This window comes from Trachurus japonicus, chromosome 7 (assembly GCF_045865225.1).
Source record: "Trachurus japonicus isolate A0001 chromosome 7, Traja_1.0".
In the NCBI taxonomy this organism is placed as follows: Eukaryota; Metazoa; Chordata; class Actinopteri; order Carangiformes; family Carangidae; genus Trachurus; species Trachurus japonicus.
The window spans coordinates 25,678,363-25,701,089 of record NC_140913.1 but is presented as its reverse complement, the minus strand read 5'-3'; the positions used below and the strand labels follow the sequence as shown (position 1 = coordinate 25,701,089).

The following is a 22,727-nucleotide window of genomic DNA, read 5'->3' as shown; positions in this document are numbered from 1 at the left end:
AAACGCCTTGAATGGAGATTGTGTGGTATTATCTCACTGCTTTCCACTTCAGTTCCACAATGTGTTGAAAAGGTTTTTCTGATCCTGGAGAAAATGGATGGATGGATGTATGGATGTATGGGATTGACTTTGTGGTGTCAGACACTCCACGCCCCTCTGTCTTTAACCCCCATCTGGTACTGCCATTGTGTTCGGGCTGCATTAAAGTACAATACCCAATTAGACGGATCAATAGTGGACCTTACAGCCATCTGCAGAGGCTTCAATGAGCACTACAGAAGTCCTATGATGCCCAGAGAGAAATGCAAACACACTGTTTGCTCAATCAACAACATAACTGCCTGGTGGCTGAATGAGCAAATAAAGAGATACCTGATATTTCAGACTGAGCGTCCAGATGGAGAAATCCATTTGTGATGTTTGTAATGTAGATGACCATGTTCTGAATGCTGCTGTAATCTTTTTAAGGATCTTAAAACTTAAAAAAAAAAAAAAAAAAAAAAAGTCTGTAAAATGTCATCCTCTGTGAGCTACTTGCAGAAGTTCACGAGTGTTCAGCTGACTTTGATGTACAAAGATGTTTATTGTGTAATGTAACCTTTTAAATAACATTTTCCCACCATATAACACAATATAAAGTGCACACATTAATTATTACAATAAACAGGAATCATCTGCGCCTGTTTTCTTTCATCACTGTGGTCTCTGTTTTCTCTGGGAGGCTGTAGACTGTAATGGAGATGTTTGTGTGTTTGAAGACCTGCGCCAGTATCTCCGACACTTTCGCCCACGCCAGTCGATCCAGGCCACAGCCGATACTGTTGGTGAGAGATAAAACACAGCTCAACTGTGACAGAACCAACACGAAACCTCGTCACATTACACATAAAATCCAGCAAATGAATATTTCTCTCTTTGCGAGTAGATGTGATACTGACCGAGGCATCGATATTTTTGTGACTCCGTTCACTTCACATTGTGACCTCATGTCCTCCAGGCTCTCTCTCAGCTTTTCATAGGTTGGCTTTTGAGTGGCTTTTTTCTTTGTGATCTGTGATAAACAAAACAGAAATATTTACTACAATCACATCTAAATAAGTTATCCCCATCTGACTTACCCCAGGGTGTACGTCTGTAAAACTTTTAATTAAACATTATATCTTTACCAGATAGTAGATGAATCGTGAGTCCCTTTCCAGCACAGCACACTGTCCTGGTTGCTTCACTGTTTGAACACACACAAAAAAGGATAACATCCACATCAGAATAACAAACAGTACAATTTTCCCCAAAAAATATAATGGGTTTTAAAAACCCCTCACCCTCACTGCCCTGCTGCTGAACAAGCCATTACAAAACTAATACTGTGCGGCTAAAAACGATTTCAACCCACAGATGTTTATTTTAAGCTCTAGTGACGATGATTTGTCAGAATGAATTTTAGATAAGCGTTAACAAAATGAAGCATAAGACGTTGAGAACATTTTCGTGTTGTCACAGCTGGAGGCAGGAGCACAGACGGGGAGGACCCAAGAGTAGACGCACAGACAGGCTGCTGTAGAGAAGTTACCTTAAGAGGAACATGATGATGAAGACCAGGGTTATGGGTAGAAAGTTGGACAGGTGGCAGACAAGAGGCAGCAAACAACTAAACACTCTGGTCACTAATATAGATGGACGAAGAGGGCTGGTGTAAATACAGAGGAGTAAATGAGTGACAGGGTGGCACATTGGTGCAGTGGTTGGCAGCTCTCAGCAAGAAGGATTAATTCCCGGGTCTAGTGTCTTTCTAGGTGGACTGTTTATGTCGCCCTGTGCCTGGTGGGTTTTCTCCACCTTCCTCCCACAGTCCATATACATGCAAGTTATGATTTGTGATTGTGACTGTGTTGTTTGTCTCTATATGCTGTACCCTGTCCTTACCCTATGTCAGACCCTGCATGGATAAGCAGTACAGAAAATGAATAAATATGGAAATGGTGTGTAGGTGGGTGTGCAAGTCCCAGTGATTGTGAATGAACTGGAAAACAGGTGAGGTGAGAAGCAGGTGGATCTAGGAGGAGGAAGAAAGTCAGAGGACATCTGGTGGGTGGACGACAGAAGGAGGCAGAAACAAAGTGACCATCATAAAAATGGGATGAGACAGGAATCATGATTTATATGAAAGGATGTCTGGTGAAACCATTAGGCTAAAGCATCAACCTTTCACTGAATATGTACAGTCTGAATTTGGGACAACTGATGGCTCTAATAACCTGCACACTAACAGTATACAAATGGTAAATGGTAAATGGTCTGTATTTATATAGCGCTTTACTATACCTGAAACGATACCCAAAGCGCTTTACAGTACATCACATTCACCCATTCACACACACATTCACACACTGATGGCGGAAGCTGCCATGCAAGGCGCGAACCACGACCCATCAGGAGCAAGGTGGGTAAGGTCTTGCCCAAGGACACTACGGCAGCAACCGGGACAGAGCGGGATTCGAACCGCCAACCCTCTGATCATTGGACGACCCGCTGGGCGGCAAGAATTTTTACTGTAGGCTACTTAATGTTATTATGTCAATTAGTGTAGAATACAATCATTGTCCCAACTGTGAAACCAGGTGTTTGAAAGACTTCATGTAAAATAAAATATTAAAAAAAAGGAAACAAAAACAAGCCAGTTTTTCTGGCCACCCATGAATCAGTGCCCCCAAAACACGACTTTTTTTTACTCAGGATGAATTATGAATAATGAGCGGGCTGACTCACGCTGCTTCTTTAACTCATCGACCCCTCCGAACCTCTTCCTGAACGCCACTGCGATCCCTGCCCCCATGCGGCAGTCCTCGCTGATGCAGTGGGCCAGAGCCTCGTCCTGAGGGCAGGAGAACAGGTCCCCGGTGACATAGTCGGGTCTCCAGCTGTCTTCTGCAGACTGACCAGCAGGGGGCAGCGTTACACCGCGTGGCGACGACGACAAATACAACAACAACAACAACCACCACCACCATAGGCTACTAGAAAGTCAACTTTTCTTTCAAGTGTGAGCTTTACCTCTGTTCTGCCACTGCCGACTGGTTTCTCAGCCTCAGACGACATTGCAGCGGTGATGAGCTGCTGAGCACGTTTGTGAAGGTTTGTGAGTGTCGTCGTCAACCCACGTAAACACAACAAGACTATCGGCATTCAAGTTCTGCAAAAAAAGACGCGTTAACTAACTCATTATGCGACAGTACAGAGGTTCACATAACGCACATTTAGCTGACAGCAGGTGGCCGCTCTCACACCGAGTTAAAATACTTTGTTTATGATGCTTTCTCTTTGTAAGCTCGGTGTGGGCGAGTCAGTTTACAGGACCAGGAAGAAGAGAAACTATCGTGAAATCTCGCGAGAAAAGGATGCTTGAGCATGGATTTATCTTTTATGTTTGTTTGCTCGAAAAATGTTGATGAAGTAGGCCTAAATATTATTAGTTTGAACATCCAATCAAAAATGATGCTGTTCTACTGTGAAATCATTGTGGTGTGTTATTTCTGACTCAACCCCTTTTGTTTGTTGTGCTCTTATTTGTTCAATATGATAATAAAAATGAAAATAATTATATGATAACAATTCTGATATGGTGATATTCTGTGGGACACAGCATACAGTATATTAATGCTAAAATTTACTTATTTATAATAATTTAAAAAAAACCTTTTATATATAAAAAAGGAAGAACTGAAACCATTTTGAAATCTGTTAGATAAGATTGTCAAAAATAATGCAATTTAATATCTGAAAAACGACTTTGTCATGTGTTTTTTATTTAGCTATTCTTTTTCTTTTAGATTTCTTTTCAGGTTGAATCCAGACTAAACTGATGGTCTGTGGTATGTGGTCATTAATCCCAGTGCACTGATGATATATGAAAGTATACTAAATTGTCCCAGACATGGTGTAACAAAACTGAAATAAATCTCAGTAGAATCCCTCAAAGACCCTAAAAAGCAATGGAAACATCTGTAGGGTCGACCATGTTTATTAAATAACTTTTATTCTCCTTTTATGACACAGATAAGAGAGAAGAGAGTACAGTATGCACTTTATGATTGCAGCATCTATGACATAAAGACACAGACCTACAAAACCATAAGTGGTGAATAATAAACTGCTGTTACTCACTTGACTACATGTGACACCTGAACCAAAATAAATGAACAGAACAGAACCACATTAGAAGCAAAATGGAACATAGCTGTGGAGATACATCTAAATCTGTGTTTTTTTCTTTATACATATATAAACTTCAATAGATAAAAAAAAGAAATCACAGCATAATTGGGCACACATGTATGAAGGTAGTGTGGATGTGACGGACTGACAGTTCATGTTTCAGACTTAGAGTCAGAACTGCGCCTTCGTTCACCCATCCAGTCACCAGGATTGACGTCCATCTGCAGCATCTTCATCACCCACTTGTCCCTCCGCGCTCCGTCGATAAACTCATCCAACGAGAGCTCCCCTACATGACAAGGGACAGTTATCCACTGGGCTTATGTTATGATAATAGAAGGTGGACAATTGCACAGCTGGTACACCTTTCCTGTTCAATATGCACAAACAAACAATGAGCTCATGCTCACTTTTACATTAGCACTCCCACAAAACCATTACAGCGGCCTGACACTTGCCTTTTAAACCATCCACAAAGCATTTTAAACTGTCAGAAAACTCTCAGAAACACTCACCATCTCCATTTTCATCAACCAGCTCAAATATCCGGTCAACCACTTGGTCTGGGGTCAGCAGATTGCATTCTTCATCCAGCTCGCCATGGCAGGCTTTCTTCAGTCGATAAATAGACTGAGAGTGACAGGAAAGGATGTTACAATGAAACCTGCATTGACTGCAGCTCACTTAGAGCCCACTGTTTTATTGTGAAATATATTGATACAAATGTGCTACATATAATTACAGTTTAATAGTCAAAAATTACCTCCACAATTTCAAGTAGCTCTGTCTTATCAATGCATCCACTTCCGTCTTTGTCGTACATTTTGAACGTCCATTTAAGCTTGTGTTCCAGTTTACCCCTCAGGACTAAGTTCAAGGCTGCCACGTACTCCAGAAAATCAATAGTGTTGTCCTGTGTACATACGGGGAAAGAGTTAAAAATGTTATGAAATAACATATATCTTCTGTATTGTCAATTAGCTACTGGATAAAATGCAAAAATCCTTTTACTTGAATCACCAATTAAAAATATGTGGATCTGCGACTAATAATTAGTTTTTATTGTTAATTAATTATGCAACATTTTTCTTGGGTGATCAGTTAATTATTTGGTTAATTAGCTGTCAAAAATAAGTAGCATAATCATTATAATTACATAATATCCCAGGGCAATATGAGTGTTTTTAGACTGCTTCTTCATCAGCAAATGCTGGAAGCTTGAAACTGTGAATTTAGGGCAAAACCTTATAATCAAACAGCTATCAAAATTGGAACTTAATTTTGAAATACATAGATTTACTGTCTTTTTCACCAACTAGGTAACCAATTATTTGTTTTAGCTCTGAAAAATACATGCTCAGTAATGGACTTTAGATGCATCTGTCACAATTTCTGCAAATCAGCAAACCTCTAACTGGAGCGTTGATGCTTCAGTGAGATAAATGACTGTACACCACTTGTGCTTCCACACAACAAAGGTTTGTACTTACGCCGTTCTTGTCAAAGGCTCGAAACATGTTTTCGATGTAATCTGCAGCCTCCTTGTTGTCAGTGACGCCAAAAAAGCTCTTGAACTCGTGCATGAAGAGAGTTCCACTCGGACACTCCACAACAAACTTTTTGTACCATTCCTGCAGCTCTGCCACATCAATCTCCTTGTCTGGGTCACATTCCTCACTCAGGCGCTGACCCATCGTGGAAATAATTTGTACAAACTGAAATTTTGTTTTTGTCTTTTACATCACACAAAACTGTATGACTGTGTGACTCCTTTTTTCAGCTTTCCTCTACATCACAAAATCTATAGATCTCAATCCTCACTCGCTGAGCTGTAAGTGCTGCAACTATAACTTTGTCCAAAATTTGGCAAAAAAACTCCCACAAAAACAAAATGGCATTTTAGTCCATACAAGCTGAATTGTTATTAGGCTCCCTGTTGTGGCAAATCCCATCTGAAAGTGAGAGGAGGCTGTTGTGGATCACATGATAAGTGATTAGAAATGGACACTTGTCAACATTAATCAGTTCACAGACAGATCATTGAAGGGATTTCCTTGTGGCCCTGCCTCCACCTGTCCTAAAGACAGAGGCATGTACTGTATGTTTACTTTGTAGGAACACACTGTGTTGTTATGATTTCAAGTATATGGGCCTTGCCAGTGGATAAATGAATGAATGAATTATTTTGCATTGTATAACTTTAACTTCTTATGGGTGTGTAAACTCAGTGGTTTCCAACCTTTATTGGCTCGTGACCCCATTTTGACATCACAAATTTCTGGCGACCCCACAATCACGTGATCGTGGCCGTCAATCACGATGCGCCATCCAAGATATTTTTATTTGAACACGATTTAAATTTGAGAAAGTGAAAGTATAGAATGCAGCTGTTTAAGATTGTGTGTGGTGTTTTTAATCATAATATTTTTATATTTTTATCAGTAATTTTTTTTATTAATTACTAGATATTTCAGGCGACCCCATTTGAATTCCAGGCGACACCACGTGTGGTCCCGACCCCGAGGTTGAAAAACACTGGGTTAACTGAAGATAGCCTAATGATAATGTCAAATGGGAAGTGCCCATACATAGTTCAAACTTTAAGCAACACAGTCTACTCCAAATACAATTAAATCAAAATACAAAGACAGATCCCTGCCTCTCTTTAACATAAGTCATTAGTTGTCAATTAAGTGAGTTACTGTCAGGATTGTTTACATCAGATAGTGATAGAAATGTCTATGCTAACAGAACTGATATAAACTTAAAGCAGAAGTAAGCGGAATGTTTGTGTTAATATAAGTCTTAAATAGTTGTATCTTCCGACAGCAATCACTTATATAGAGTGTTTGGTCTGAAACACGGGTCTGTCAGTCACTCTGCTCTGCTATGAGCCGAGGAGAAAACTTTCCTTGTATCCTACAACCTTTATCCAATGAGGAGAGAGAACGGCATAAAGGGCTGTGTGTGCAGCCAAGGGATGCGCGTGAATGTGGTGACGTAGGGATGAGGACCAATAGATGACGAGGGCGGGGGCTGCTAACTCCATCGGCTGACAAGAAGTTAGCCAAAACGACTAGATCGCTTACTTCTGCTTTAAACTTACCAACAAACAGATAATACATAGATAAAGTCAGCTTCAAATGGAGTTTGGGTACAAAATGTGAGTGTTTAATATTGGTGTTTGATTTGTTGAATGACCTGACTCATCTAATTTGGTACAGTTTGAGTGTTTTGATAGGATGTAACCAGTAATTCAAGACACCAGGAATTTAAAAAAAAAAGGGTTAGAGAGACCCCTGCTTTAGTTTAACTAAAGGATGCATAATGTCAGTTTACTATTCAGAGGTTTATAGACAGAGAGGGTCTAATCAAACTGTGCCCTTACTTATTATGGGAATGGTAGGATCCAGTGTTCTTCATAACTCTGTACTAAAACTGAAGACATAGCAGGCACAGTTTATGGATGTGAAAATGCTAACTTTCTGTCGTACTCCTTTAAGTAATCTTTTCTCGTCTAGGGAGTTCCTGACCAGTCTGATGAATCACACGGGCCAGGTGTTAGGTTATCTCTGGAAGCTCTGACCTTCACATGCCTGGTTATTTATGGATAACCTAATTACTGTTTACATGCCTGCTTTGGTCTCAGTCGAGTCTAAATGTCATTGTTGTTAAAATCACTAATATTTGACGTCAAATAACACCTTATAGGGATTGAGGGGTCAAAATATATATGACAGGAAACATTTTCTGTCAAGGCCTTGGTGGTAAAAAATAAATAAATTAAGCAACAAAGCTGACAAATGGAAGTAACTTAATATTCTTAGTAGAGTAAGAGTATCATTGTTACTGGTGACACAGCCATTGTTTTGAGGTGAAATCTTGGCCTGGTCCAATACCTTCCTGGCCTATATCTGCTGACAACAGGGACAGTGATAATCTCTAAGCTGTAAGTGTCAAGGCCATCTGAGCAGTCACTGGATGTTATCCTCACATGATTAAATGATTCACACCACCTGCTCTTACACAAGAGATATTTTCAGTCTAACCCATATTTCCTTCTGCATCCGGGTGTAAAATAACACTCGCTGTTTGTTTGTTTTGTCATGCTAACATGCTAATACTTAAGCATGTAAGCTTCTTGCTGTTATGTATCCAATACAGCCTGATATAGTATGTTTGGCTAATGTTAAGCTGTCAACATAGTGTAAAATGAATTTGATAGTGTGTTCCAGCATTAGATCAACATAAACTTGTAATTTTATCCAGCGAAGGGAGGTGGGGCATGGAGGGGAACAGGAAGTACAAGATGGAAACCCAACACTGACATATCACATTTGAAATTGATATGATAAACATGTTAGCCAATAGTGGACTATTTATATATACAGTAGGTACAATGCAACATTAGCTTTCATTTGAAGTCATGTTTTGCCTCTGATGGGTCTATATCAACTGCCGAGGGAAATAATTATCTGAATCTTTAGCTATAAACACTCCCCTATGTGGGGACATGGATACAGCTGCATGCTGCAGCTGGAAACAAAACAAAGCAACCGAGTGAACCACAAACAGTAAACTGACAGACCTGATATCAAACTAGTGAACTGAATCTTGCTACAAAGCTCTGTAAAGTGAAGAGGAGCTGCACTGTATGGAGTTGGTTGTATATACAGTCATGAGTTTCAGATGCGCCCTGTCATTAAAGTTAAACGTGGACTTGTTTGCAGCATGAGGTGTGAGTCAGCTTTAGAAAATCTATTTCTGTACCAAATTTCAAAGGTATTTCACTCTGGGCTAAAACTCTGGGTTGACAGTCTAATCAACCACAGGTGCTATTTGCAGAGTCACACTTCAAGCATGGCAAAGAGGTGACTGTCCCCACTTTGTTCTGAAGGTATGAGACGTAACCGGATCAGCAACTCAAAAGTGCAAATCCCTAAACATCAAGTGAGCAAATTACACTTAGTACACTACTTCCTTTGAACACTATGATACAGGCTCGAGCATTCAACTTCCAGCAATTATTGTTTTATTGTCGTCATATTTTACGAAGGCAGTGAACACATATTACAAGTCTACAAAAACTGATATAGATATGTACTGTAAAAATCCTAGCTATCAAAAGGGACAGCTGTACAACTAAGGTGTGACATACAGAAAGTGTAAAAGTACCTTGTGTTCTGTTGAGTTTGATGCAGAGATGGCTACCCTCAAGCCAAATAAATGAGCTAATCAAAAGCAAACTGGTTAAAACCTGCAATATTAGGTGTAAATATTGGCTTCATACAGTGACAAAGCAAAACTGTGATATTTTCCACATCCTTCAAAAGGGTCAGTGCTAACAAATGCAACGTAATGCTAATAGGAAATACATTTTTCGGTATGTGCTTCATAGAAAATGCAAACAGACGTGTGAAGTTTTGCTTAATGGCAGATTTCCTAATTCATCAGGAGAAAGACATTCATTTGATAGACAGTCAAATTAACCATATGGAGGCCAAAACTCAACGCAAACTGCCCTAATATATCTTCTTGGCCATATGCCAAATAATGGATGAATAATGAAATTTAGGAATACATCAGTTAACAAGGTTAAATCAAAACACTCAGATAGAAAAATCGGGGTTGGGGAGAGATTAGAAAAACTTTTAGTCAACAGTGAAAAAGCTGAGACTCCATAATCTTCTTTGAATAATTTCCTTCTAGTTTAAAGACCAGGTGATGTGTAGCCATGAGTAGTTGAAAATGAAGAGGACACAAAAAAAGACTCTTCTGTGAGGAATCTCAGGGTCCACATCGCTCCTGGTCCTGAAGTCTAAAGGTCCACAGTGCTACAGATATACCCTTGGTGTATGGAGTCAAAGGAGTGCCACAGAAAAATAAATAAATGTGCAAAAGAATAGGAAAATGAATGTGGAAATATAAACTGGAATAAATGTCAGTTTAAGGACACATTGGTCCTTCATGGGAAATCAAAAGCAATGCAACAAAAGTGAAGGCAAAAAGGGGGTAAAGCATTGTACCTATTTATTCTTTTATTTATTTTTCATATTTTTTAATTTTATCCTTTATCTATAATTGGTTTTATTTCCACATCTATTTTCTTTGTCTTTTATATATCTGTTATTTTTCATGGCACTCCTATGACTCCATATTGGTGTGGTATCATACAGTGTACAAAAAAGTCAGTTGGCAGGCCGGGGCTTCAAGTTAGTCATGTTCCCCAGGCTCTATTGCAGTGTCTGTGCTGTTCGAACTGTCAGCATCGCCCTCTGTTGACAACTCCGGTGAACTACTAGACGAGGGGGCGACCGGCTTGTCGCTGGGCAGGACTTCTCCATCACTGATGCCGCCGCTGCCGCCGCTGCTGTTGCTGCTGCTGCTGCTCTCCCCAGTGTCCTGCTCAAAGCTTGCACTCTTCTCCGACTGAGCCGTCAGCTCAGGTTGGTCCACGTCCACGTGGTCATTCTTCTGAGTGTGGACGTCTCCCGTCTCAGATGAGTCTTCTTCCTTTTCAGAGGTTTCTGTCTGTGCGTTACTGGGCTCTGAGGAGTGAAGCGGTCAACATTTTACTATTAGACCGCCTGAATAATACACACTCTGTGGTTGCTATCTAATCAGAACAAGGCTGACCTAATTTGCAGATAAATGTGTGAACTGAAACAACAACATCAATATTATGAATCAAGGCTTCAGATTTTAGCTACTTAGAGATATCCAAACCAATCAAATCATAGAGGAGTCGGAGCAGGCAGAGTCTCTGCTGTAGCCCTGATGTGTTTTTACACATCAGCTACAGTACACACACAGAATAACCTAGGAGCCCATGCATGTAGCTGTCATAGGCACAAAACAAATCCTTAATGACACTTAATGACACTCATTTCTTTCAGATTGTACATCATTAATGCCCTCCAGCAGATACTGTCCTAACTGAGCTCCTTTGTACAAGTCACTGTGCCGAGACGACAAAAACACTCAGAGGACACAGAATTCTTGGAGATTGATCAAGAACACAGTGGGACGCAGCCTGCAGGAGGCTTCACCGACAGGCTCTTCGCCCCTACATCCCAGTGTGTGTGTGTGTTGTTTACTTGTTTCATATTCACTTTGAGCTTTGCACTAAAAATATTTTTTGGGGATAATTTGGTGTCAGTGCAGCCTTCTATGCATATACTGTACATTTTTCAAGGGAAGCACCCAAGCTATCACATAGTCATCTTTCTATTAAGACCCCATGTATACACACAGTGTTGGTGCTAAAACAATTTCACACTAAACATCAGTGATGAGGATTTAATGGCATCTAGTGGTGAGGTTGCAGATGCCAACGAACTGACACTCCCCACACTCTCCATTTCCAACTGTGCGGCAGATACTACGGTGCCTTCAGGTAATGTATAAAAAACACAAAAGCCTCCCTTTAGAACCAGTACTTGGTTTGGCTGTTTTGGGCTACTGTAAAAACTCAACAGAGCAATATGGGGGGAGGGGGGCGACTATATGAGGATATGTAGTAATGAAGGGCTCATTCTAAGCTACTGAAAACACAATGCTTCTATTATATTCAATTTCTGCCAACACATCCACCTAAATCACACACCAACTGATCCTTTCACATATACAACATAGATCAATTAGCCAAGATTCACTCACCATGTTCCTCTGAAATCGACGGCGTGTCACAAGACGTTCCACTTGTTAAGTCTTGACCACAAGAGTCTTTTGAAGACTCCAGTGTCTCTGACAAGCTTTCTGACCCCTTTTGACAAGATGACTCCTTTTCATGTTCTGTTTCATCCTCTTCCTTTTCATTAAACTTGAGCCTTTTGACCTCTTGCTTGTCAGCATCAGAATCCCCCTCCTCCTCCTCGTCCTCAGGGTGTTTGTTCTTTATGCCGCTGCTTGGTGTGATGTCCTCTTCTGGCAGCGAGGAATCACTGCTGTAATGACAAAAAAAAATCAGGGAACATTTGAATTAATGTTAAGTTAATATATTATTCTTTTAAGATGGGGTTTTGAGAAAACTGCTCCAACATTTCAAAAAGAAATGTCTGAGATTCAATTGGTGCATTACACACTCCAACATGAAAGAAATGTGGTTCAAAAGCGGTGGTCCTATATCTCACAATGTGGCTGCTGCCATGACAAACCAGAACAAACCAGTAGGAATTTAAAGGGATAGTAGCATTTTTTTAAAGTGGGGTTGTATGATCTACAAATAGCCCCTAAGTACTTTAATTGCAGTAGAAGACTCTCTGCACTCCTCCCGTTAGCAACGCCAGCCCATAATAGCCCTGCCCAGAGATTTACAACATACATTGTTGTGAATGGACCCAAAGAAACGGCCTATTTTTTTGGCCTAAAAGCGGTTTTACGTGAAAAAAAAAAAACACAGTTCCATTGTTTGCTATAATATACCGTATTGACCCGAATATAAGACGATATTTTTTCCGTCAAAAAAAGTCTGAAAAAGACGGGTCGTCTTATATTCGGGGTCTAGATATTTATATGCAAATCAGCGGGTGACATCAAACAACGTCTGTCCAAGCAAGTCAGGGCTTTTCTTCCTCACTCACACACCAGTGACCTGCAGAGATGCAGCTGCGTCTGAGAGGATGATCGCGCGTGTGTGTGTGTGTGTGTGTGTGTGTGTGTGTTGCCCCTTCGCCACACAGCAGAGCGCTGCCACACAGTTACAGCTCAACTCGGCTCGGTTTAGGTCATTTTAATCACAGCTGACTTCTTCACAGTTCCTCCGGGGGCGGGGTCGTCATATCACAGCGGCTACGGCCGCGTTGTCGCGGGACAGGGACACACCGGACACACCGGACGCGGAGGCGCCGAATAGCTGCGAAGCGCCGAGAAGCTGAGCCAGTTTCCTTTCGGGGCTCATGTTAAACGATTGTGTTGTTTATAACAAAGAAACACGAGAGAATCCGCTCAACTTTCAAAATCAAAACAATTTTCAAAATAAAACACCGCAATTGATGCGTGTGCCTTTTTGTGTAAACAGAACGCAGTAGAGATGGACACACACCCACACACATTCAGAGAGATCAATGGGCGCTACAATCTACCAGAACGTTATTTCACAGATACTGAAAACATGACCAACTGCTGATCGGCGGGCGCTAACCCTGGGCCGGAGGGATACGTGAGTTGGTTAGGTCCAAATAAAAACTGCGTTTTTCCTGCACTTTGAAGGGCTGGAAAAAATTATATTATAGCGAACAATGGAACTGTGTATTTTTTTTCACGTAAAACCTCTTTTAGGCCGTGAAAATAGGCCGTTTCTTTGGGTCCATGTATGTTGTAAATCTCTGGGCAGGGCTATGGGCTGGCGTTGCTAACGGGAGGAGTGCAGAGAGTCTTCTACTGCAATTAAAGTACTTAGGGGCTATTTGTAGATCATACAACCCCACTTTAAAAAAAATGCTACTATCCCTTCAACATGAAATGAGGGCTATGTCTTTGTATGCTGGATAAAGAATTTGTGTTGTAGATCATGTCAAAAGTTTTCAACACTTCCAATTACCTGATATGGTGCTCCTCAACCTCCTCTGTAGTTGGCTCTGGCTCTTTGCTGACTGGACAGTCAGGTAGCCCGTTGGTGGAAAGCGAAGATGACAGTGACAACTTGGGTCTGGTGAGTGGTTTTGGCATTCCCGGTCCGTTGACATTTCGACTGCAAGAGAAGAAAAATTACACATTCTTATGAGAGTCATCTCAGAAAGCAGCAGAGCCCACACATGACCCACACTGACAGGCAAGACTGATGTGTCCTTTAGTTATTGTACTCTACATTAATTCAACTTCCCTGTGTATGAGGCATTTTCAATTTGTGGATGTCAATCACTGACAAGTATGTTGCTCCCACCTGTCTGAATATAGAGAGGAGTTACCAGGAAACATCACTCCATTCACTCTGTTTACACCCGATGCCCCATTTTTCCTTTGAAAGAAATAGAAAAGGGACAAAAACAACTGTCTGTTAATTTCTGTTAAGTGTGATTACATGAGCAAGTTAAATGGAGCTGTCAATGTGCATGAGAAGCAGAAATACTACAGTACAGCCATCAGAACAACAGCTTTCAAATTGTACTCACTCTGATGTGGGGTACACGCAGCTGACCACCATTACATTCTGAAATAGAGAGTGTATTAAAAACTTTAAAATTCATTTTAAAGACATGGGAAGTGCATTTCATCAGTACTGATAAATATCATCCAAACACTGAATTTCTGTGTGCAGCCAAAGTTGTGTTGTGTAATGCTCATTGCTCACCTTTTCCAGACCCCTGAGAAACTTCTCTGTCCCTGTGTAGTTACGCTTCGGGTCCACAAGGAGTTCACACAGACGCTGGATGGTGAAAGGGATTCTAGAAAAATGAACAAGAAGTAAATTCTTGATTAGCCACACAGCCATCATCACAGAGGCAGGCAACAACACTATCTCTGAAAACTTGCCAAAGCAGCATCAGAGCTGAATGAGGGGGGGGAAAAGTCATCAATCTGGACAGATTCATGACTGTTTTGAGATAATGCCATTAGAACAATAAATCATAATAGAATTGAATTGATTACACCACAGAGTGGTAAGATTTGATTCATGGCTTCATTAGATTAGATCTATTATCAGTTGTTTTTTTCACTTAAATATATCTTTGTGGCTTTGTGGCTTTCACACATGCAATAAGAAGAAGACTGATAATGTAGTGGACAGACATTTTTGAATTCATGTAACTAAACTTCTTTATTATTTATTCTGTGTATGGACTTCTAAGGGAAGATTTGTTTACAATTTACAAAGTGGCTGATTGTCAGCTTTACTCACCCATTGTAACCATCCACTATTTTTAAGATTCTGTTCTTCATCTCTTCGAAGGGAACATACTCTACGTTGGGATTGTGTGGACCTCTCTGTTCTGGTGTTGCAGCCTGAAAGTCATCGATGACTTTTTCCAACTTAAACACAAAGTAAGTTTTGAACTGGGACCACGGGATCCTGAAAGATAGCGGAAAAGTGAGTTTTAAAGACTGAAAGGTCTCTTTGGTAGGAGAGAGACAACACAAGTTCGCCATGCAGATTTCACAGACAGGAAAAATTGAACAAAATAAAAAATATTTGAAGCAAAACAAAAAAATGAATTGCTACTCACAACGGTTGTCCCGTTTTGGCGACATGACACAGGAATTGCTCTAGTACAGGACAGGTCTCTCTCTTCCCTTTCTTCTCAAAATCTGCAAATGCCCACATGAAAAACTGAAAATTAATTTTTGGTAAATAATCCAATTGCACACAAATCAGGACTGAGCATAATTAAACAAATACTGCACAAGGTTTCTGTGTTCACCAAGTCAAATGTTTGATTTATGACATTTTATCAGATTTGAGAATATTCTCTAGAGTGGAGCACAATGACTGCCAAAGAATGACAGAAAACCAGTGGGTACAATGAGGCTTGGCATTATTTATTCTGTACTTTAATTAAAGTTTTAATTGTTTTCCAGCTGTATGGGAGTTATTGTCATAATTAATATTTAATTACTAGTAACAGTCAATTAATGAACATGGCCTGGTTTCATGGATTACTGAACAGGTCTACAGGACGCAGACCCTTAATATTTCTTGTTATAAAGACCACATAGCTCAGGTAAAAGGTTTCAAGGTCAAGTAAAACCTGCTCTGAGAGACACAAAACATCCATATAGATAAACAGAAAACAAAATCACAAAAAAACGTGAAATTAATTCAGAAACAGAAAACAACCACAAAAAGATTCAAAACGTCTCAATACACAAAACGAAAGTAAATGATGCGGCTGAGGGTCTTTCTACTAATCTGTGCCAAGGGACCGATTGTCACATTATTTATCTATGCACACACACAACTAATTAATTGATGGGTTGACCAATTAATAAATAAGTAATTACTTGTTAGTTATATACATGTATACCGGTATATATATTTGCTAAAATCAGACCCATTACGCGTGGGTGAGCCTCCGTCCAACAAACAGCCAAAAGTTACAACTACTTTTACCGTAAGGAAAACTAATATTTGATCTCTGCAGTTGCAATTTAAGACTTTATTTAACCATCTACAGTCCTTTTTGAGGGCAATAAATCTAGGACCTCTGCATCATAAGACCTCTGGAGACCCGCAGAGACCCTGTCAAACACCATTTCGGCTTAACTGCATGGAAAGTTATTGTCAAAGTTGGCAAGTTAGCATGTTTATTGTGACGTTACCCAGCTAGCTGTTTACATACTGTCACCAGTATCAACAAGGGAAATAAATGGGCCAAAAGAGAAATATATTACCAACCTATTTATTCCAGATAATAACATAGAGCTAGCTAACGTTAAGCCAGGCAAGAAAAATAAATAAAATAGACCAGTGTCCCTAGTTGCCTCCTGTGAACGCTAGTCGATGTTGGTAAGCTAAGTTACGGGGTAACGTACGTAACGTAGTTAGCAAACACTGCTGATTTTTTTTTTTTTTAGCGAGGACATGAAAACAATCGCAAGGCCCTGTGGCTGATAACAATGAGTCACGCATGTATAAGTGTAAACATTGCCTTGAAACGCTTCCAGCAACGCGTCGATGTCCATATCTGTGTCCAGTCCCTGGCAGGAAACACTTGCTAGTTAGCAGTAGCAGGTAGCGACCCAACAAAGCTGGTGGCGGCGGCGACGACTGCGCATGTCTGATGTCTGACGTCACGTTACGTCATTTGCGGAAGATGCGTTTCGATTTTAACCTGAGATCAACAAAGCGCTCGAACAACCCAGGGCCAGTAGTAGCAACGGGTAGAAGTAGCCAGAATTAAATTATTGTGTGTCCTCCAGTCGGTACGCACTGTGCAGCTCAGCGGGGTGTCACCGTTTTTTTTTTTTAAATTGTTGTTGATGTTGTGACGACGCAAACCGGTGAGACAACCAATGAGTCAGCAGTCGATCTGGGTTAATTTTACCTAACCTGCCAGCCAGCCCATATATATATATAAACACAGCGACAGCAGCCAGCGGTGAAAACATCAGCACAACAGGAGGTCTTCTCTCTTCTTTTTCTTTCTTTTTTTAATCTTCTTATACTAAGATTTTTTAGTTTTCAGGGGTTAAAAAAAAAAAAATCTAACAATGGCAGTTCCAGTAGCTGCGATACAACTGAGCACATCATCCAGCCCGGGTCTGCTGGAGCACAACATTCACATCAGCGACAGAGATTTGGGAATGATTTCAAGTAACAGTGATCAAGACACTCTGCCTTTACACTCTCCGTGGACCTTCTGGCTCGACAGGTACGGCTTCGTGTACATTACTTGTCCTTATCATATAGATGAACTCTTTGTAGCTGATCAAATAAGAACAAAGAAAGGAGACAAATTTATCAGGTCCGGGTCACTGCGACCTAGATAATAGTCTTTTAATAACTATTAATAGCCACATGATTGGTGTTTATTAGAATAAATTACAGGAAAGAACTTATAAAACTGCTTGTTAATGGTGTTAATGTTGCTTTGCTGACAACCTATTTTCCCAACGACCTACATACCCAAGACCGCCTAGTAGGCTCTGAAAATAAACAGGACGTAATTATGACTGACTGGCTAAACATAACTCATAATAGTTTGATGAGTTCATTTTGAGGTCATCTTTAACCTCTGTACTTTGCACAGGTGTTGTTATTTAAAAAAAAATGTTGAGTCACTGCTCATGTGTCTGCGGTGAGTGCTTTAATAATCAGTCTTTTCCCCTGTTATTTCAACTTATCGAGCTAAAATGTGCCTTATCATAACAGTGTTCCCAGGTTAACATCATCATCTAACTCTTTGCATAGGAGAAGTTTTTCAAAATTGTGTTAAGTAATCACAGCAGCAGAGTTGAACAGAAGAGACACTCAGTAACAGATCAGACGGTTGCTGTGCTCAAACGGGGTCAGTGTTGTTTACTGTTTACTGCCTTATTTGTCATCAGCCCCCCCTCCCAGTCACCCAGCTCAGAGGGCAGCCCTCTGAAACATGTCTGAGTAATGGAGCAAGTGGAAAAAGTCTATTTAGATATGTCAAGTCACTGAAGTCAGAAAAGCTTGTTTTTTTTAAAATTGTAAACACATTCATTGAATAAATAAAATGTAATCAAATGTCTCTATCTGATTTTTGTCAGATCTCTTCCGGGGACAACAGCAGCTGAATGTGAGTCAAACTTGAAGAAAATATACACAGTGGAGACCGTCCAGGTGAGTCTTTCCTACAACAGCACAGCTCCTCTAGACACAGGGTTAAAGACTTGGGGTTAGAGCGTCTGCGTTCTGCATTCACACAAGGAGTTCAGTAATGTCACATTTCTAATTTCCTCATTTGTACTCACTCTTCAGTGTGAAGATGTTTATTTTTACACAGCTTCTGTATAAAGACAAGAGTGTTGATTAACTTGTTAAGATGTATCATGTCTAATTACCCAAATTTGCACATCAGGTTATTTTTAATATACTGTAATGACTATTGTAGGATATTAAAGAGCTCAAGTGCCCTATTATGAACCACTAACCAGAACTATGTTGGGTAAGGATTCGTAAATTAGGGCAGGTGAAGTGAAGAGCAATGAGGAAAAGACCTTTGGCTGTGATGTTCTACTTCACATGAAATGTGAAATATTAACAAGGCCAGCTGTCTGTGCTCCCTGTGCCAGTAAATCGTTCAATAAAATACCCGTTTCCTCTGTTCACCTTGGCACCGTGAGTAGAACTTCTGGCGAGTTTACAACAACATACCCGGCGTCTCCAGCTTACCACTGAGATGTAGCTATCATCTGATGAGAGGAGAGAGGAAACCACTCTGGTGAGTTTAACTTAAAGATTAATGAGCATTCTCCCTTTTTTTTTTTTTTAAATTGAGGATAGTTAAAATGTGTAATATTGTCTGCTGATTTGTTCAAACAGGGAAGAAGAAAGCAATGCTAAAGGTGGTGTCTGGAAAATGAAAGTACCCAAAGAGTGCACTGTAAGTGTTATAATATATTTAAATATGTATGATGTGCTATTTACACATTCATCACTTCCTATTTTCATGACCTCCTAACAACCTTGCCATTAAATACACAGACTGCTGTATGGAAGGAGTTGCTCTTGGCTACTATTGGAGAACAGTTCAGTGATTATTGTCCCTCAGGTAAATATAATGATTGACTTATGTGAAAAGACCATGGCAAATGAATTATCACGTTTTTTTTTCAGTGATAATGGCATCAATATGAAATTGATTAAAACTGGTTCTCTGTTGTTGTTTTTGCAGATGATGAAGTCGTCGGTGTCAGCGTCAGTGTCAGAGACAGAGAGGACGTGTTTCAGGTCTGGAATGGAAATGCGTCTTGTGCTAATGAGTCGAACATCTTAGGAAGGATCAATGAGCTTCTCCCACAAGTCCCTTTCAAAGCAGTGTTTTACAAACGTGAGTATTGGCTTTGAGTATTTATTTATATATGGCAAGGTTGGCAATAACACCATAAAATGAAAAAACATCATAAAAGTAAAACATATTCAGTTGTTCTTGTTTGCTTGTATTTCAGCACATGAGGAGCACCACGCTTTTGAAGGAGGTCGAGCAAGACATTAGCACGTTTTACACATCAGGACACATTGAGAATAATTTTCTTTGCTTATGAACGTGCTTAGGACCATAATATATATGGGCAAATTTGAAGCAGTTGAGTTTATAGTTGCTTTATGGATTACCTTTTAATTACCTCAAAATGTAGCCCTTGTATTATGGAACTCAGTTGATGCAGTTTCCCCATCTCCTGGGCACTACTGTCGTTATCCAAAATTATTTTAGCCAAAAGCAAAAACTGCTTTAGTGTCACATTATTTTTTTTTGGCAGTGTTTGTATGTTTTTATACCGCAGAGTTTTGCAAAAAAACTTTCACTAAAACAGCAGATCATGTACAGTCTGATTTTGTTTTTTTTAGATGTATTTTAACATATTTTATGGAGGTTCCTGAGCACAGACAGAGCCACGTTGTCGAGCAGGCCTAGTTCCACAAAGCAAACCTTTACCCTAACGACACATTACAAAGCTTTTCTAGTCAGCTCTTTTCTCTGTTTTGTATGATACAGCCAAAATACTGTTGCCTACACTAGAGAACATAGATATTAAGTGTGCTGTAATGCTTACATATATGAACAGACAAACTGCACATTTCTTTTTTTATTTTCTTCTTTTCGATACGAGTGAATAATGAAAGGAAAATGTTCTTGTTACAGTTAAGTGACCTCAGTACACAAAACATCGTGAGTATAGATGCTGAGAAATATATGCAATCATTTTTATTCTGTAGATTTTGTGGCAGATGTGCAGTGTCCTGGTTTGTCCTAAATCAAGCACTTTGTTTCTTACTGTATATGTAAAACATCAGATTGTCCCTCCAGGATTATATGGGGTCGTGATATCTGAGACCAAATACATACTTTGGCTTTGTGTCACCTTTTTCTGATAAGTGTAAAGATGTGTTTGTTCATTTTGTTATGAGTTTCTTTGTTCTCCTTTTTTAATACTAACTGAGAAATGTGGATGAAAAACGCTGAAACTCATGTTTTCATGTATTCATATGACCTGTGTTATAATAGATTTGTGAAACTACCCTTTGTAAAGCAGGTAATACTAGCCCCAGGGTTAAACAATCTCTAATCACCTGACACACTGAAATCTGTCACAGAGGTACAAAAAATTAAATAAAGATATTGCTCTTTTTGGGCTATTTTAATGAATTTGTACAAATCACTGCTGTCTGTTTAGATGGTGCAATCAGTGCAGCAGTGTCAAAAGTGTATGAAACAATCAAGAGGTGGTTTACTACTGCTGTACCCAAACAATTTCAGTGTGTCTAAAATCCATAGCTTTAATGTTTTTGTTGCATTCGTGTTTTTAGGTTTTTAAATTTAGGAAGCTGAACCATTCTACATCTCACCAAAGGCGCCTTTCTGTGTGTTTGTGAGAAAGTTAATGGGTGAGGGAGTGAGAGAGATTGTCTATTCAAGGCTGCATAGAGCAGAGCAGATTTTGTTGAGTGGCTGTACTTATAATACTGAGACATTTGAGGTAATTTCCACGGAGACTTTGAGAGAGTGCATGTGTTGAAATCCACATAATGAATGCTGCTAGGATTCATCAATCAAATCAAATATTTAAGTGTTTAAAATTGCTGTTTTGTCTCTGTCAGAGCCAGAAGTAGTCACAGTTGGTTTTCAGACCACTGATTTTGTCAGGCTTTCTTTATCTTAGCTGTACTGTTTTTCTTTTCTTTTTTTCACGTGATGATTTTAAAAGCACATACTTTTAGTGAGTTTAAGAGGAAACCGTACTGTCCCCCCCTTGCACATATACAGTTGACCCCTCACCTCAGAGCTCAGACCTTGTAACTGATTGTTGATCTTGGATGGTGCCTTGTGTTTACCAGCAGTTCAGAATGTTACTGTCATCTGTGTTCAGCTTGTTGAAACTTGTATCTAGTCATGTTTCTCTGTTAGTTTTACATGTGTTTGAAAAATAAAAATTCGACTAAACTTTCACTACTTTCATTTGCTGTTTTGATTTCTTACGGTGTACACCCTGGTTATCCTGACTGAGCCACTAAAAACATTAATATCAAATCAAATCAAATATGGACCAATTAATAGGAAGCGGATGTTTCATAACAACCAGAAGGACAATGTCTCCCTCCTGTGGTTGCTACAAAGCATGGACAAAAATAAAAATGTACAAGGAATAAAATGCAAAATTCAACTTTGAAGGATATAGTCATACTCCAGTTATATATATGACTTTTGACAATTACATTACATTTAGGAATTTAATTATATTCACTCACTCATTTTATGCAGCACTTGTGTATTATAACTTCCCTTGTACTTTCTGAACAGCATATATCTGATGCGTGCTCAGATGCAAAGAGATATTACGAACCTGAACTGAAAAATCTTCTTGGGTGTGGAGTGCTGCTAACTTTCATTTTACCATAATAAAAGCAAACCGTTTCTTTCCAAGGAATTTGCCTTTCTTGATAGAGTCAGTGGCAGAGGTGATACTACAGGAGATTTATTGTTTTACAGGAGGAAACTACAAGGGTTAAACTTCATTCAGTTGTGACACACTGCATAGATATGTGAAATGAGTGGGTATAAAAAATTGTTGATGGAACTTTGTAAATATTGTCTTCAATTTTTAATGCCATAATATTTCTTCTCTTTGTTTTTCAGGGGTAAAGGAATAATTAATATTTTTCGCTGTTTGTTACAGCCATTTGCCCTTGGTCTAATAGAGGTCCCTTTGCAAAATCCATGGAAATGTCAGTTTCATTTCTCATTCAATCTCATTCTATTTGATCTGCTCTTTGATATATAATGTTGTTTCACTATGCAGATAACAGTTAATTTCATTTCTGTCTAGCTTAGATTTTTTTTCTTTCTTTCTAAAATTCTGTGTAGGTACAACAATCAGATGCATGATAA

At 39.5% G+C, this 22,727-nt stretch overlaps 4 protein-coding genes across 5 annotated transcripts; 1 reads left to right on the top strand and 3 right to left on the bottom strand.

The window, feature by feature from the left end:
- Positions 1-563: 563 nt before the first annotated feature.
- On the bottom strand, positions 564-3,384 carry oard1 (O-acyl-ADP-ribose deacylase 1). Its single transcript, XM_085782455.1, has 5 exons — positions 3,052-3,384; positions 2,767-2,932; positions 1,167-1,225; positions 939-1,051; positions 564-818 (listed from the first exon to the last, which is right to left on the bottom strand). Exons 1-5 carry the CDS (start codon positions 3,181-3,183, stop codon positions 671-673), a joined length of 618 nt encoding a protein of 205 aa, XP_085638581.1. The 5' UTR covers positions 3,184-3,384; the 3' UTR covers positions 564-670.
- Positions 3,385-4,002: 618 nt separating this feature from the next.
- On the bottom strand, positions 4,003-6,156 carry guca1b (guanylate cyclase activator 1B). The gene is made up of 4 exons (XM_085782454.1): positions 5,703-6,156; positions 4,976-5,125; positions 4,728-4,842; positions 4,003-4,501 (listed from the first exon to the last, which is right to left on the bottom strand). The coding sequence occupies exons 1-4, from the start codon at positions 5,904-5,906 to the stop codon at positions 4,365-4,367; spliced, it is 606 nt and encodes a 201-aa protein (XP_085638580.1). The 5' UTR covers positions 5,907-6,156; the 3' UTR covers positions 4,003-4,364.
- Positions 6,157-9,221: 3,065 nt separating this feature from the next.
- LOC146984885 (serine/threonine-protein phosphatase 4 regulatory subunit 2-like) lies at positions 9,222-17,072 on the bottom strand. 2 transcript variants are annotated; one of them, XM_085782452.1, is made up of 10 exons: positions 16,800-17,072; positions 15,378-15,459; positions 15,053-15,223; positions 14,504-14,597; positions 14,325-14,362; positions 14,096-14,170; positions 13,754-13,903; positions 11,872-12,155; positions 10,377-10,760; positions 9,925-10,067 (listed from the first exon to the last, which is right to left on the bottom strand). In XM_085782452.1, exons 1-9 carry the CDS (start codon positions 16,831-16,833, stop codon positions 10,426-10,428), a joined length of 1,263 nt encoding a protein of 420 aa, XP_085638578.1. In that variant the 5' UTR covers positions 16,834-17,072; the 3' UTR covers positions 9,925-10,067; positions 10,377-10,425. The 2 variants fall into 2 exon arrangements, with proteins under 2 accessions (XP_085638577.1, XP_085638578.1); XM_085782451.1 differs by having other exon boundaries at positions 9,222-10,760.
- Positions 17,073-17,245: 173 nt separating this feature from the next.
- LOC146984884 (eukaryotic translation initiation factor 4E type 3-like) lies at positions 17,246-21,788 on the top strand. The gene is made up of 7 exons (XM_085782453.1): positions 17,246-17,522; positions 18,388-18,460; positions 18,967-19,061; positions 19,163-19,223; positions 19,325-19,391; positions 19,515-19,670; positions 19,789-21,788. The coding sequence occupies exons 1-7, from the start codon at positions 17,362-17,364 to the stop codon at positions 19,833-19,835; spliced, it is 660 nt and encodes a 219-aa protein (XP_085638579.1). The 5' UTR covers positions 17,246-17,361; the 3' UTR covers positions 19,836-21,788.
- Positions 21,789-22,727: the final 939 nt, after the last annotated feature.